Below are 15,869 nucleotides of genomic sequence, written 5' to 3'. Positions count from 1 at the left end.
GTTTACGTCAATAAACATACTGTATATTATAAGACTGAAGTGTTTCTGTCTCCATTTGCCTCTTCATCCTGATATTTCATAGTGCATAAGCATGTATGCAGCCAAAGAAGGCTCTCTCCTGCCACCTAGTGTTGCTCGCTGACAATTGTTTGTGAGGAACACAGAGACAGAGGGAGCTTGTGTTAACTGGACATGTGAGAGGTCTAGTAGGAAGGAAGCCATCAAGTATGTCTGCACTAAACCTATGTGGGTGCCGGGACATTAAGAAAGAACAAGGTTTAGCTATGAGCTCAACCAACATAGTAAGGCTTTGTCCTTCAACTTGCTTCAACTTTGTTGTCACATCACAAGTTTACTGGTGTAAAAAAATATAAATAAAAAGTCTATCAAATTCAAATTGTATGTAATGTAACGGTGAGGTTCTCATATAAGCCTAAGGCTTTCGCACCGTGCATAACAACTAGCTGTCGACTTTCCCACGGAAAGAGTGATCATATTATGTATACTTTTATAGCCTACTGTTACTGTGCAAAATCAAATAAATCTAAATAAATCGTCCCCTTATATATCTGCTATAACTGGCTACTCCCCACCGCTTTTTTTGTTTTTTCATGTCATGATTATGAATTGAATACCCAGGACCTGAATGGAAACAAGACCACAGGGACTTTTTTCGTGATATCCTTTTAGACCAAGTGTTTGACTCATGTACTCTATACCTTTATTGATAGTTACAAGTGAAGACAGACAGGAAAGAGGGAGAGAGAGACAGGGAGAGACATGCAGCAAAGTTCGCCATGAACGGGACTCGAACACGCAACGCGCTGTCAGGCCAGAGCCTATATGTGGCATGTGCCTGCCCTGGACCACTAAGCCAGCGGGCACCCGTGTTTACATTTCTGACCAATAAAGTATTCAATCAATTCAATCAACAATCAATCAGACTGTCACAATAGTTTAAGTGCAAACTGTAGGTTATACTTACTATGTATAAACGTAATATTGTGATATCTTTATCTAATGGAAAACTAATTCTCCACTGCAGAAAACTGCAGAAACACTTTACAGACTGTATCTAAGAATAACAACATGTGCACCTCCAACTCCAACAGTATCTCTTTCCATCGCTGTTTTAAATGCAACTGTAATTGGCCAGGGGTTCCCAGACATGTCCATGTCAAGGACCCCCAAGTAGCCATAACATTCTGTAGGCTAGCTGACTGATTTGTTTTCACCTGTTGCCATGATGACACATTGAGGTTAGACAACATGCTCCATATTTGGGCGTAAAACCAATGTTCAGTCAGAAACTATAGAGGGTATGCGCGTGACATCATCATCAAACCAGGAAGTTATGTAGGAACGCCTACTGAGTGGCAAAAAACTACTTTCTGGCCTTCACAGCCCATACATCCACACAGAAAAGTCATATCTGATTGCATTAAACGACATTAAACAATGTTAAACTCACTTTGCATGTTGCTTTGCCACTCGATGTGCCATTCACTTTAAGCATGCGCATACTCTCTATTGATTATAGAATGAGAATACAAGTTTGGATATAATTACATTTTGTGTGGTTACCTATAGATAAGCAGATTAGTCTGCTTGTATATAGGCAATAACAATATAGGCAATACCAGTAAGACGCCTGAGGGTGAGAAGCGCTGAAACAACAGAGCCTCTTAATACGGCACAGTTGAGAAGCAGGAGTTCAACTATTAATCTGGTGTCAGTGAGGTCAGATGTAGAGTTGCTGGCCGGCTCCATATATGCAGATCTAGTAAGTCAAACCATCCATGCCGGCTATCCTCAGGGTTTGATGAGGTCAGTGTTGTGATCTTCATATGGAGATCCAGTTGGTGATAGTCAGCTCCACATATGGAGATCCATGTGTTGTACAAACTTGGTTCATTTACAAGTGTGACACGCTTTGGCATGGGATACACTTTGACCAAGAAATGCCCATCATCTCCTCAGCCATCAGGCTCATAAACCCACAGAGGCCATTATTACAAACCATTTGTACAAAAGATGCACAACAAAGGCATTAAGACAATGAAGGGAAGAGGAAGAAAAGACACAAGCCTTGCTAAACTGGGATTATCATTTTAGCCAAAATAATTGGGTTCCCAATTAAATTCTCAGTATCGGTGCCAAAATGTACAGTAGCAGGCAGAGAATGCATTTACCAATAAGCATTCCATGACAACAGCCTCACTAGAGCTATGTAAAAATGACACAAGACCACATGGCATCTTTTTGGAAGTATAAACCTTGATTAACCGAGTCATTTTGTGTCTGAACAGCATACTGTAACAGTTATTGCATTGTAGGCCTACAGCAACCTTCCTGCATTGTGTCTGCCTCATATTGTAAGGTTTGTCACATAGCAACAAAGACTTTGGCACCCTAGCGCAGAAATCAGTGTCACCCCCCCAAACAAATATGAAACCTTTATTTCTAGTCTGCACCATGCATTCTCTGTCATTTCTACTAGACTCTGGAAAATTAATGCAATGTACAACATTAGGCCACAGAGGGAAGCACTCACTTGTTTTGGAGCAGCACTGGTCTGTCTGAGCAGCATAATCTCTGGACTCACAAGTTTGGCTCCACAAATACTGCTCCATTTACACGCCTGCTCTGCCTGCTGCCTCAACACTCGTGCTTTCTAAGGTGTGATGGGTGGGGCCCTAAAGATGAATACAAAATGAATAGCAACATCTTAATACTGTCCAATAATTAGATAGGGAGGGAGTGAAATTATGACAGGCAGTTGCTGCTGACAAAATTTGACTCCCAGGTAAAAAACACTGTTTGAAAGAGACACTCGTGCTTTCTAACTGTGTGATTTGGGGCCCTATAAGATGAATACAAAATGATAGTTTTACCGTACCAATAATGTATAATAAAATATTGAAATATTCAATTACAAAGATGGGCACTTCTTTTCTTTCGAGCAAATGAAGCGGGTTTTTAATATAATATATGACTTCTGTATGCAATTTCTTTGGCTTATCTTATGAAAAGAGATTCTCCAAACCATCACATCTTATGCTTTGCTAGGTTGTACAAAATAATAATTTGGTCTATTTAATTTGCATTAGAGCTCACCTAGCACAGCTGTCGGCATTGTAGTGTTGACAAGGGCAGGTCAGAACTTTTATTTGTGACAGAAAAGTTCCATGCAGCCTGGGCTGACACTCAGCCAATACAATCCCCCGGTCACGACTAAAACAGTAGCCTACTTTTTCTGCATTTCAATGGTGAAATAATGGCATATATTGTGGCATTTCGTTCATTCACGGAGAGGAGTGCTCAGTCAGTGCAGCTGGGACAGCCTGGGAGCAGCGAGCACATAGGACTGGACTGGAGCGAGTGTAATTGTCTCCACCAGGCCGAAGGCATGGGGAGAGAGTATGTTTTGCACTCCGTCCGTGTGTGTGTGTGTGTGTGTGTGTGTGTCCTTCCTTCCTTCCTTCCTTCCTTCCTTCCGTCCGTCCGTCCGTTATCAGCTAATCTCTGGCACCGTTGGCCCGATCCGTGCCAAACTTTGCACACACACTCCCTGGATGCCAACGACGAACCTCTGCCCCAAATATTCCTCAACAACCTGTTATAGCGCCACCATGAGGCCGATTTAGGCAAAACACATTTCTGTACATTACTCGTACACATTTTATCCATACATCACAAAATTCGGTATACACTATCTCCATAGTCATGTGATCAACACGTATCTGCACCATTTCCCATCTTCCATCCTGATTGGCTAAGATTGGCTTCCAAAGCTCACATGATTGGTCCGTTTCGAATAAAATGCCACAAATCACAAACGCAGTGTGCAATTTCCGTGAAATTATGCACGCACATTTCCACTAGGCCGAGGACGACATGCCACTCATTTTTTTCCAAATCAGCCTCATGGTGGCACTATAACAGGGCAATTCCTGTTTTTACCTATAACTGCATCGATCTGTATACAACTTATGTATGCGCACTCCCTCCACATCTGCTGGTTATAGCGCCACCATGAGGCCGATTTCTGGAAAACACATTGTTTGTTAGTTACACAGATTTCATCTAAATCTCACGCAAATCGGTACACATGATCTCTGTAGTCATGTGATCAAGACGAGTCTGTTGGATTTCTCAGATTGTACACTGATTGGCTAAGATTGCCTTCCAAAGTTTTCAGGAGTGGCCCGTTTTGTTCAAAATGCTGCAAATGTCCTGCTCATCCAGAATTCTATCCTCAGAGATGCTATGAGTGATCTGGATCTGCATTTCCACAACAAAATGAAGAAAATTGTTGCAAAAACAAAACAAAAAAACATCCTCCTAAACATTTTGCCAGTTACATCACACACACTCCTATCCTCCTGGTGGAGACCTGTGCCCGGAAGGGCACTTTTTCTAGTTTGCTTTGATCTGCACGGAGCACGATCCATGCAGGCTAGAAGAGCAGAGTAGAGTTATGAACCGAAACCCCGATGACCTTGGGATACATCACTGAGGATCACTGAGGATACGTCCCAGGTGCATCCATGCAATGTTTTTTGTTATAGTTCTTCTATTTATAGTGACTAATAGGAATAGACTATGTGACAACCAGGTATAGTCTGGTGACCACCGGAGAGACGGGTGACAGCCGGAATGTAGACGGCACCCGGGTGAGCAGTATGGCTTAGCGCCCCAGCCTGTGTCCTCCGTGAGGAGGAAGCCCAACAAACCCTTGGTGAGGCCTTTAGGAGGGCCATTATAATCCACCACTCCTGAATTAAGTGCCTGGTTCTGGGAGTCTGGTGCAACGCACAGGTCCTGGGCCTGGTGAGAGCAGGAGTGGACCTGGTGAGACGTAGGAGGGGCCCGGACAGGAGTCAACCCACAGAGCCTAGTCCTTCCACGTGCCAGAATCTGGTTATCCCAGTCCTGGCAGAGTAGTTCCGGAGCAACGGATTGTGTGGCCCTGGTTTTTCCCTAATGGGACTGATTGAGGACTTAAGGCTCATACATAGTCTGGATTTTCGGTGGTCACCTTACCACCGAAAATCCAGACTGTGAATAGGCCTTTACTGGGACGTAAGTCGGGACTTGATCACCCCGGCTGGGTCACCTGAGTGAGTATGATGTTCGAGATACCCGAAACCCAGATGACCTTGAGATACATCACTGAGGATACGTCCCAGGTGCATCCATGCGAAGAGGACGTATGGTCACATTGGTCAGACAGACTCCCCAGTCAAAAAACACTTTGTGTTGAAAAACTTGAAATACAGTAGACATGCTTTCTAAGGTGCGTGGTGTACTTTAAGTGCTTTAAGGGTGTGATTTGGGGGCCTATACGATGAATACAAGTGTGTGTTATTGTATCGTATTCGTATGGGCAGTTGGGCACTGTCCATGGCACAAATGTTGGTCCACTACGCTATTGACGATATTCAGACTGCGGCCATCTTGCCAGCAAGCTGCTAATTGGGTACAATTAACTACCCATTGACAGCCCATTCACCCAAACAGAAAAGTTCTGTCTGATTGTATGTATTAAACAATGTCAAACTCACCAACATTGCAGCTGTGCAAAATGCTTGAATTATCCTCTTCTTTCTGTATGCAAAGTGTTTGTTTCATAGATAGGACTTTTCTGTTTGGATGAATGGGCTGTCTGTCAATGAGAAGTTGCACCTAGTTTAAGCACCTTGATGGCAAGATGGCAGCGGTTATGGCATTAATTTGGGGGTCCATCTGCAAGCCTAGAGAGGATCAGAGCCTTGGAGAGGATGAGCGGCAACAACGATGAGCGGAATATCCCTTTAAGGACAGGGCGTATCCGTTCTTGTGAGAATGAGGAAATGGGTGTTTTCTTTTATTTTTTTTCTGTTTTTTACTCCAGTGTTCTGCCACTTGTCAAAACATCAGCTCATCAGACACCAAGGAACTATTAGGCAGCAACAGCAACAGCAACAGCAGGAAAGTTCTGACCGTCAATGGGCGATTCAACGGACACACGCGTTGTAACGCGTAAGTTTAAACTTTTCCTCTTATTAAAATAAAATCAAATTATGAAATCATATGCACTCTGCATGAACTATTGTATCCGCACGTTTTCCCATCGGCAGTCAGCTCTGGTCCATAGCTCTAATTACTTCACGTTCACGGCAGCAAAGCAAGGGCATTAGGGCTATGGACCAGAGCCAATCGGCAGTATGATTTTATTAAAGTAGCCCCGAGATCATCATGATCATCAGGGCTTCACGCTCTCATGTCGAGAGTTTAGGTCTGTGCCTATTTTAGTCTGTTTAAATACTACAGTGGTTCCCAAACTTTTTCATGTCAAGGAACCCCGAATTGATAATTAGCCCACGGACCCCCATTTGAAAAGATATGCCAGGGACCCCCATAAGAGAAGATTTTTTGATTCTCAACCCCTTTTTATTTCAAGGACCCCCAGTTTGATATGGCCAACGGGCGCCCTTTAATTAATGGCATAAATTGGGACCCCGATTTATTGTAAAATCAATGTTAATGACAGGGTCCATTTGGTTCCATTTGTACACTGAGTTACAGACCCATAAGGGTCCATTTGGTTACAAACTATCATTTAGCTGGGGACCCCCTGGAAGTTGGAACTCCCTCAGGGACCCCTGGGGGTCCCCGGACCCCACTTTGGGAACCACTTGTTTACTGTATGATGTAGCCTATATCATCATGCATTAATATGTAGGCTATTGTATGTCAACTATCACTATAGTACATCTTGTATGATTGGCAAAATAGACCATAGGAAAAGCATCGTGCACATCAGTGATAATAATTCATCTGGGGCTATATTATAAAACTGCTCGTGTATTTTATTACTATAGAGCTGCTATCCAGGGTTTTACGTGATCTATTAGCTCATTCTTAAAGAATACACACAGACGTGTGAATCCCTTGACTCCTTCAAAAGCACTCTCAAAGGGCAACTACGAATGGCTGCAATTCGAAACTGGCCCTCGGAAAATCTGATTTCCCCACCCACCCCTTTTTCCCCTCACTTTTTTCCCCCCCTTTTTACCGACTCTATGATGATTTCCTGTTTTTGGCTACATAGAAGTGTATATCTTACGTCTTCCGTCTCTAAATGTTATGATGAATTGAACAGTTTTGTATTGAGTTGTGCTTAAATGTACTGTAATTCTCCAATCTTTGTAATTCTCAACATTCCATAGTGTGAATTTATGTGTCCAAATAGGCACTCAATATAGTGTGCTCCATTGCATCCTTGTAGCCAAGATACACATTGCTGTGGTTCTCAACTTCTCAAAGTGAGGCCCTGGGACACTGAGGCTGTTCCAAGGGGTCCTCCAGTTTAACCACTTTAAAAGGATCCCTGGCTAATAAGACAAATGAAATATGCCTTAAAATATTATACTTGGCCTCTAAAACTAAAATAAAAAAATAAAAACACCAAAAATAAAAACGCCATAAATAAAGAATCTTTCAGTCAATAGGGACTGCTCCCATCACAAGTTGATGAGGTCTGTGCCCATGTGTGGTCTAGCCCTATGGAATTATGGAATGCATATGCTAATAAAAAAACAACTTAATACTTTCTAAAGTTAATATGAGCATCAAAGCAATGTTTAAAATATTTTTTATTAGCACGTGAATTCCATAATTCCATAGGGCTGGACCACACATGAATATATGACATCATCAACTTGCGACAGGAGCAGTCCCTATTGAGTGAAAGATTCTCTATTTATGAAAGAAATACAATATTTAAGGTGTTTATTTTATTTTTATAGTAATAGAGGGCAAGTATAATGTTTTAAGACATATTTGTCTCATTAGCCAGGGATCCTTTTAACAATATGGTATTCGGAAATAGCTGATCCACAAGCGCACATCACGTAGCGATGTGTGTGAGCTTGTATAGATCAGCTTTTTCAAGATTTCAAAGAGTTTTGAATCATTCTGTACATTTTCACACACATCTCTTAAGGTGCACAGCACATTTTCATATGGAGGTCCACGGCAATCCATGCAGTATCAATGTGGGGGTCCTTGACATGAAATAGTTTGAGAACAATTGTTCTAATCTACACTGACAGTACACACACTCCATTCTGACTGGAGTAGAGATACAACTTAGTCTCACAGTGATTTAGCAAAGGATGATTGATTTATTAATTATTATTATTGAATAATTATGAATTAACATCAAGTGAAGTGGTCAAGAGAAATGCAGTTCAGTAGGCCTACATCCAGTAATATCAGATCTGTAATATATGTCTTAACTTGGCATATGGACTGATCCACTCTGAGTTGTTGTCGAATTGCATTCAAGATGGGCTCGATCAAATGCCATGACGGAAGCGCTGTATTTGAATAGCATCTGTTCTTGTAAAATATAAAGTGTAAAAAAAAAAAAAAAAAAAGTCTTCCCCATCAACAACACAGCTTAAATAGGGATGCCAACTTGAAAGTGGTTTACGTTAACACTGGGAATTGCTCTGCCGGGTTGCATGTTTTTGTTTGTACTAGTGGTTTGTCTTTGTGGTCAATCATAATGTAACGTTATCTCTGGTGAATGTACACAAATGGGTCTAAGCAGGAGATGATTGTACTCTGCAGATTCGATAACTCTGCAGTGTTCTGGATTGTCGAAAGTTTGTTCTAGTCGGTTTCCACAATCTCTGTTGTTCTGTAATGTGACTCTGCCAACGTGCACTGCACTGTGAATGGGCTACAACTCCTCCCGTCCCTAATGACCCAGGCATGTGAGACAGATTGATTGTACTATGACTAGCCCATGCTCTATATGTGACATTGTGACTTGAGATGTTTTGCCACATATTAACCTGAAGAGTCCTACTGTATAATATATAATACAAATTTCGGCACTTTGGCTATTTGACATATTAGATTATTCTGCCGTGGCCCGGCACCACTAGAAGGACTGGTGTGAGTATAATAGCATCCTTCCGCAGCTGGAGAATAAGTAGGTGGGAAGACAGCTTTTTCATAGCTTTATTTAATATTTCACATGGCTTCCAAACGCAGTAAAACCACCTTCCAAAAGCGACAGGACAGTTCCATCAACACACCACTGTGGCACTCAGCCAAGTTTAACTCCTTTCTCAAGTTTACTCTGTGGTGTTTCAGACTTTCAGTACACATCATTAACGGTAAACCTCGGCAGTTCGAGTAAACAACGGATGAAACGGGATGATTCCTCCTCCATTGTTGCAGTCCAGTGTGTCTGTCCACTCGTCTCGGTCGGTTCACACAGGTGTGATATATATATATATTTTTTAAATCAAACGATTTAAGACATTTCCTACCTCATGTCAACGTCGCAACACAAATAATACAAACTATGAAAAACTACGCCATCACATAATGAAATGGAATAGTGTGGTGTAAAGAACTGAACTTTATTCCTACAAAATCATGACGTTGAGTACGTTCACAGTGAATGAGTGGCTGCCGACCGGAAGCGTTTCGGTGGCCCAAACTGAACGCGGAAGTGTTGGCTGCGTATAGCCCATTAGACGGTCTGCACAATATCGTTTCTGATTCCACATTGCAAATTCACCATGTAGCCTAAACAAGTGAGTCTCAACCTCTGGGCCCCCAAATAATTGTCAAAACTCACTTTCATTGATCCAAGCCAGAACACAATTGATAAACATGCTCTGAAAATGCACACAAAATTAACCTGGCCTACACGAGTACAAGGTTCACATTTTACATGACTAATCTCGAAGAAAACCTTTACAGTCCATCTGATTGTAAATAATGATTTATTGGTCATACATACTCACGTTGAGTTAACCAGGGTATTGAACAATCTGTCTCATATCCCCCTCTAAAATCACCCTGCTTTTTTATATAGCAATATATTACAAAAACGTTGCAATGTAGATGTCTAATATCGTTCCTACTACTGATTAATGGTGACCACTGTCTTGACTTAAACCCTATATACCCTATATATACTCTGCCATTGTACTTGTTGTGAGCTTGTAGATCTGCTATTTTTTTTTTTCTCATTCAATTTTTATTTGTTTTCTGATCAAGGACAGCATAATCATTTTACAGCGTACAATAATTGAACTCAAAACACTCACTCACACACTCACACGTGTACGCACGCGCGCGCACACACACACACACACACACACACACACACACACACACACACACACACACACACACACACACACACACACACACACACACACACACACACACACACACACACACACACACACACACACACACACACACACACACACACACACACACACACACACACACACACACACACACACACACACACACACACACACACAAAACCCCCTCCCTCCCCCCCCATCCTATTCACAGAATAATCAACCCACAACACATCCATTACATCACCGGGTCAGTAAGTCTTTCAGGTCTGTGATCTGCTATTTTTGATGCATGTTTGGCAATATTTGCCAAATCTTACATGCCCAGAATATGGACATTCTTATGGCTCATGTCATTAAGAAATAGACTCAAGTTGAAGCACAGTGAGCACACTTTAGATTTAGGCCACTCCTTGGCCTAAATTCGGCCATGGTCACTTGCCAAAATGTGCCCAAATGTGCTGACCTCATCACATTTGTGCTGACCTCATCACATGATGACTGCTATGGCTGTTTTTAGGCCAAGGAGTGTTTTTCGTGCTAAACTAATGCTTGGAATTGATTCATAATCATGAAACCCAGCCCTAGTTTGACATGTCACATTTATGCTACTTAAAGCATGATAAAATTTCGGAAATTTTGCCTTATATTGGTTGTCTATGGTGTGGTATACAAAAATGTCCATAACTTTTTTTCGCAAAGTTTCTGGCAGAGCAGGCCTCTCATTCTGTGGACCTTAAACCTCTTGAGCCCCACCTCTGAACAGCGCTCAGCGGGTCAATGGAGACCCAATTGGTCTCCGGTTCCAACTCTGATGTTGCAGATTTTCCCCCTGGACCCCCCTGGGGTTTAAGAGGTTAAATTAATGACCAAGTGAATAGATAAAACACAAATAAAAAGTACGGCGTGACATCACATGTCCAATTTTGGGTGACTGGCTCCCCGGCTACTGGGTCCCTGGCTGTTTTTTATATCATGCGGTTGCAAAACAAATTGGCACTCGATACATTTCCAACTTGCCATCCCATGCCACTCTCTGGGAAAGCTTGAGTTACAGAATGGAAGGATTTAGTTCCTGTAGTTTACTTAAAGCGGGGGCTGCAAATAGATTAGCTCTGCTAGCTTAGCTAATTAACCAACGGAATGATCACATATCAGATGTTGACTCGAAGGACTATAGATAGGTTTCCTCGGCCAAGCCCCCAGTTTCCGTTCTCAGACCGTCGTGACCTGTCCTTGGCATAACATTTCCTGTTTACCTGCGTTACCCTGTTCACCTGGATTTCAACCTGGTAGTAGCGTGTGTGGGGAGTTTTAAAACAATGTTTTTAACAGCTTAAAGCTGCTATAAGCAATAATATGTCCAAATTTTAATGACCTTTTTATTTGTATTATTTTTGGTATTCAGACAGACAGCAATGAGTAAAACGCTCCCAAAAAACATTTTGTCTCTGTGATAAATCTAGGGGACACAATCTGCATTCAAATATTTTCCTATAAGCTTTGTCATTGGTCGATTTGCCTGTCTACTTCCTGATTGGTTAGTCATTTCGACCGGGTTTCTTTTGACCAATGACAAAGCTTCTAAGAATATCTTTGAATGCAGATTGTGGCCCCGCCCCCTAGATGTGTCACAGAGACTACATTTTTTGGGAGCGTTTTACTCATTGCTGGCTGTCTGAATAAAAAAAAAAAATAAACAGTCATTAAAATGTTGACATATTATTGCTTATAAGTGACATGGGAGCATTTAGGTACTCTTCTGGTAAGGGAAGGTGTGCCTATTCCAACCAGGAGGTAGTGTGGCTGGAAAAATCCCTAAAGAAAAATAAAATCTGAAAGACACTTATGTAATGTCTGAAACACCATTTCCTGCTGATATCAGCACTTCAGCAGAGGGGAGGAATATTTACTTCCTTTTTCGTGACCTTGCAACTGGTAAAAGTGGCATCCTCCTTAAACCATTTAAAACCTGGGAAAGCCTGTCATTTCAGATTTTAGCTACTGTATATGCAAAGTATATGTATATATCATACTGTGTTACTTCGTGCCACGCTATGAGCTTGTAGATCTGCTATTTTTGAGTGGTGCAACCACTCCTATAGACAGCTATGTGTGTTGCTGGGTCTGTCCCTGTGGCCGAGCACAAAAATAGCATTATAGTGTTTGTTCACCACCAAGTGTCACTGTTGCACAGCCTAACACACAGACACAGACAGGGAGGATGGTTTGTACAGTACAGTACAGTACAGTACAGTACAGTACAGTACAGTACAGTACAGTACAGTACAGTACAGTACAGTACAGTACAGTACAGTACAGTACAGCACCACTCACTTCAAACGGGTCTGATTTTTTTTAAAGATCTTGGTCTTCTTGGAACATTTTTGCGAATCTATATATTTTTAAGGAAACGCTTTTTTTACTCAAATCTTTGCTTCTGGTGGGGTCCCTGGAACAAAATATTGTGTCTGCGGCCAAATACATCCTTGACATGAAAAGATTTGAGCACCACTGATATTTCAAATTTGAATTCTGATTTTATATTCTGTTATGTTTTGTCTGATTCACTGCCTCGGTTTTTTTTAATGTTTTATGCTTTTGCTTTTCTTTTTTTTGCTTTATTGTTAAAGAGACGACCACTATTAATTATTACCATTACCATTTATTAATGAATCACTGCATTAGGAAGAAGATGAAGAAAAGAGTAGTGCAGAAGACAATTCTGGGTGAGGAAAGCAAATGAAGAGGAGTGAGGATTACATTTAAGACACCTCTTTATAAACCATTGTGTGACAGCAGGGTTTTTGAGGTTGTGATTGTATTCGGGTATTTTGCAGTTCCCACCGAATCCTAATCCTGGAGGGACTTTTGCAGAGATTGATTTGACATCAGCCTGTGGAAGAGGTCTGTTGTGATAAGACAACGGTATCTCCAGAGAGCTGCTACAGAACATCAGGCTGAAGCACAATAAAAAATATCGGGAAATAAAACTTAACACGCAGTGCTTTTTTTCAGCTTTCCCTCTTCAACAAAAGACAGAAAGTTCATATTATATACCTCAGACTGGCTATGGCTCGTGTGTGTGCTTAAACATTTAGAACCCTCGCTTATTCACAAATAGTTTATACTTTTATTTGTTCTTTCAATGGTGTTTATGATCTGCTAGTAATGTTTCCTGTCTATCTTCCTGTAACTTCCACTTAACCCGTTGTTTCTCCGTCTAATAAATAAAGACGCATTTATATGGAGGTACACTGAGGCTTCGTATAATAGTGAAAGACTGTTTCTGCCTGACATAACATTAAGGCCCCATATTGCTGATGCTGAGTGCTAGTATCTTTGTCACTAAGCGTATACACACAAATCTGGAGCAGCTGCACCATAGACAATGAATTATTATTCCATGGGCCCTCACTGTATAGCCTACAATGTTTAGTTGTTAGTTAGTTAGTTAACTAACTAACTAGTTAGTTAACTAACTAATATAGTTATGATACTTTACTTTATTTGTTTGTTTGGTCGGGACAAAGTATATTAATGAACATACATAGTCCCCGGACATTTATTTAAGTTATTAAGTTATTGAACACTAAACAAAACTGACATAAGACATGAGAGGACACTCAGGACAGCATACAAAAACATTTCAAACACAGTAAAAAGAGAAAATAAGAAAAGATTGCTAGTCTAGGCCAACTCTATTGTGGTCATACGTGATCACCGTTGCATCCTTTAAAAGCTCTGTCAGTATAACAGGGAGCTCATAGTATTGACAACCTTTGATGGAAAGAACATTTTGACTGAAGGCAGACTTTGCCATAGACCTCACAGTCACCCCTGGATTAAGATCTGATACCATAACCGCTGTCTCTCTTCCTGATACGATAATAAAGATATCACAGCACAGTTATGAAGTTATACGACTTTTTATACAGGCATAATAACGGCTATTAAAGTATGTGATTGGAAGGATTGTCCATTGGTGTTACTAGAGTAGCTTGTGAGTCTCTGTCATGGACGTGCAGCAGAGTGTGAGCATGGGGTGGTCACTGGGCAAACAAAGGTCTGTATCATTGTGGTCAATCAGGCTTTACGACAATGTGCCTGTGTGCATGGAGACACATGTTGAGCATGAAGGCGCATTTATTCAGACTCTTCGATATACAGAGACACACACACGGGCATGTGTTACACGGGCCCTACGTTGTAACTTTCTCTCTCTTGCACACAGACACTCGGTGTCTGCTGACAGGAAAAAGCCCACAAAGGCTCTATTGTGCGTGTGTACTGCTGGAATGCGTCACGTGACGAGCCAACATCAAAAGTTAGGGAAGCTTAAGGTTTAGCTGACCGTGGTGGGTCACTGTCTCACAGTCTGCATTTTGACCCGTTGTCCTTCACCGCCCATGCACTTAACTCTGTTCAAAATGGGAATTGAAACTTGAGATCCACGGAATAATATGCAAGTGTTGTTGAGTGGTGTTCTTCGGTGTCCGAGTCTAAAGTCTAAAGTCTGTTTGTGTGTGTGGGCGATGGGGTCAGACAGAGAAACAATGCATCCAGTGTGTTGACAGATGTCTATACAGTTTGTCCAAGGTACACTAAATCAATAAATATGGCATAGTTTGGACCAGAGGATGTAGTTGTGTTTTAGCATCAAACCACCCAGAGGCCAGAGCTACTGCGTAGTAGAGGCCAGAGCTACTGCGTAGCCTACTAGCCTCTATTGATACTGGTATACATACCAATGACACAACAAAATAGGCTCCATTGTCATTTAATTAATTTCAGCGCTTGCTTCAAAAGTCTAATTTTAAATCAGAAGATATTGAATTGCCTTTGTTTACCTTCATGAATTGATTTGTTTTCATCCACGTCTACATTGGTGCCCCACTGGATCAAGGGTTCGGATGGAAGCTGTCTATTCTGTGTACATTAAGTACATGCAGACACTTTTATATTTTAAACAAATCTCAAAGTGCCACGGTTGGTGTCTGTTAAACATTACACAGCACGTGGACAGCCGTGAGTTCCTGCTATAAATGTCAGCACTAACACAAACGCCACATGCATGTTTAGCTTTGGTTAAGTGTGTGACACAGACCAGACCTAACCTGCTGCTTGTCAGTTGTGAGTTAGCCTGGAACTCACCTATGCTTTTTATGGCATAGGCAGCTCCCGGCAGGATCCGCCGGGAGAAACTATGCGCAGCTGCGTGACATGAGACTAATTACTTAGAGCGACAGAGAGAGGTGTGTGTGTGTGTGTGTGTGTGTGTGTGTGTGTGTGTGTGTGTGTGTGTGTGTGTGTGTGTGTGTGTGTGTGTGTGTGTGTGTGTGTGTGTGTGTGTGTGTGTGTGTGTGTGTGTGTGTGTGTGTGTGTGTGTGTGTGTGTGTGTGTGTGTGTTAAACGATCAGAAATCAGCAGAGAGTGAGAGATGTTTGCACTACTCTATGCCGAATTTAGAAGTGGACTCGGACCCAGACTTTTTTTTCCTCCCTGGAAATAAAAACGTCTGGGTTTCCGAGGCTAGTTGTGAGTTAACGCTCACCAACGACACACTGCAAAATGCTGAGTGTCGATTTAACTCTCGGCAGTGTAAAAACAGACCTTTTGAGGTTCCATTATCTTATAATAATGAATAATCCTTCAGCTGAGATGTATACATCGAGGGGTGGCAGGAAATTGGCGGGTTTATGA

General features: G+C 41.7%; 1 protein-coding gene across 3 annotated transcripts in view; it reads left to right on the top strand.

The window, feature by feature from the left end:
• The first annotated feature begins 5,876 nt into the window (after nucleotides 1-5,876).
• rell1 (RELT like 1) overlaps nucleotides 5,877-15,869 on the top strand; it is a 44,394-nt gene continuing 34,401 nt past the window's right edge. For all 3 annotated transcript variants that reach the window (XM_079491222.1, XM_079491220.1, XM_079491221.1), the window contains exon 1: nucleotides 5,877-6,024. In XM_079491222.1, coding sequence (XP_079347348.1) covers nucleotides 5,991-6,024 — 34 coding nt within the window. In that variant the 5' untranslated portion in view covers nucleotides 5,877-5,990. The remainder of the gene's footprint in view (nucleotides 6,025-15,869) is intronic.

This window comes from Electrona antarctica (genome assembly GCF_951216825.1).
Source record: "Electrona antarctica genome assembly, chromosome: 21".
NCBI classification, from domain to species: Eukaryota; Metazoa; Chordata; class Actinopteri; order Myctophiformes; family Myctophidae; genus Electrona; species Electrona antarctica.
This window is presented reverse-complemented; position numbering and strand designations above follow the sequence as displayed.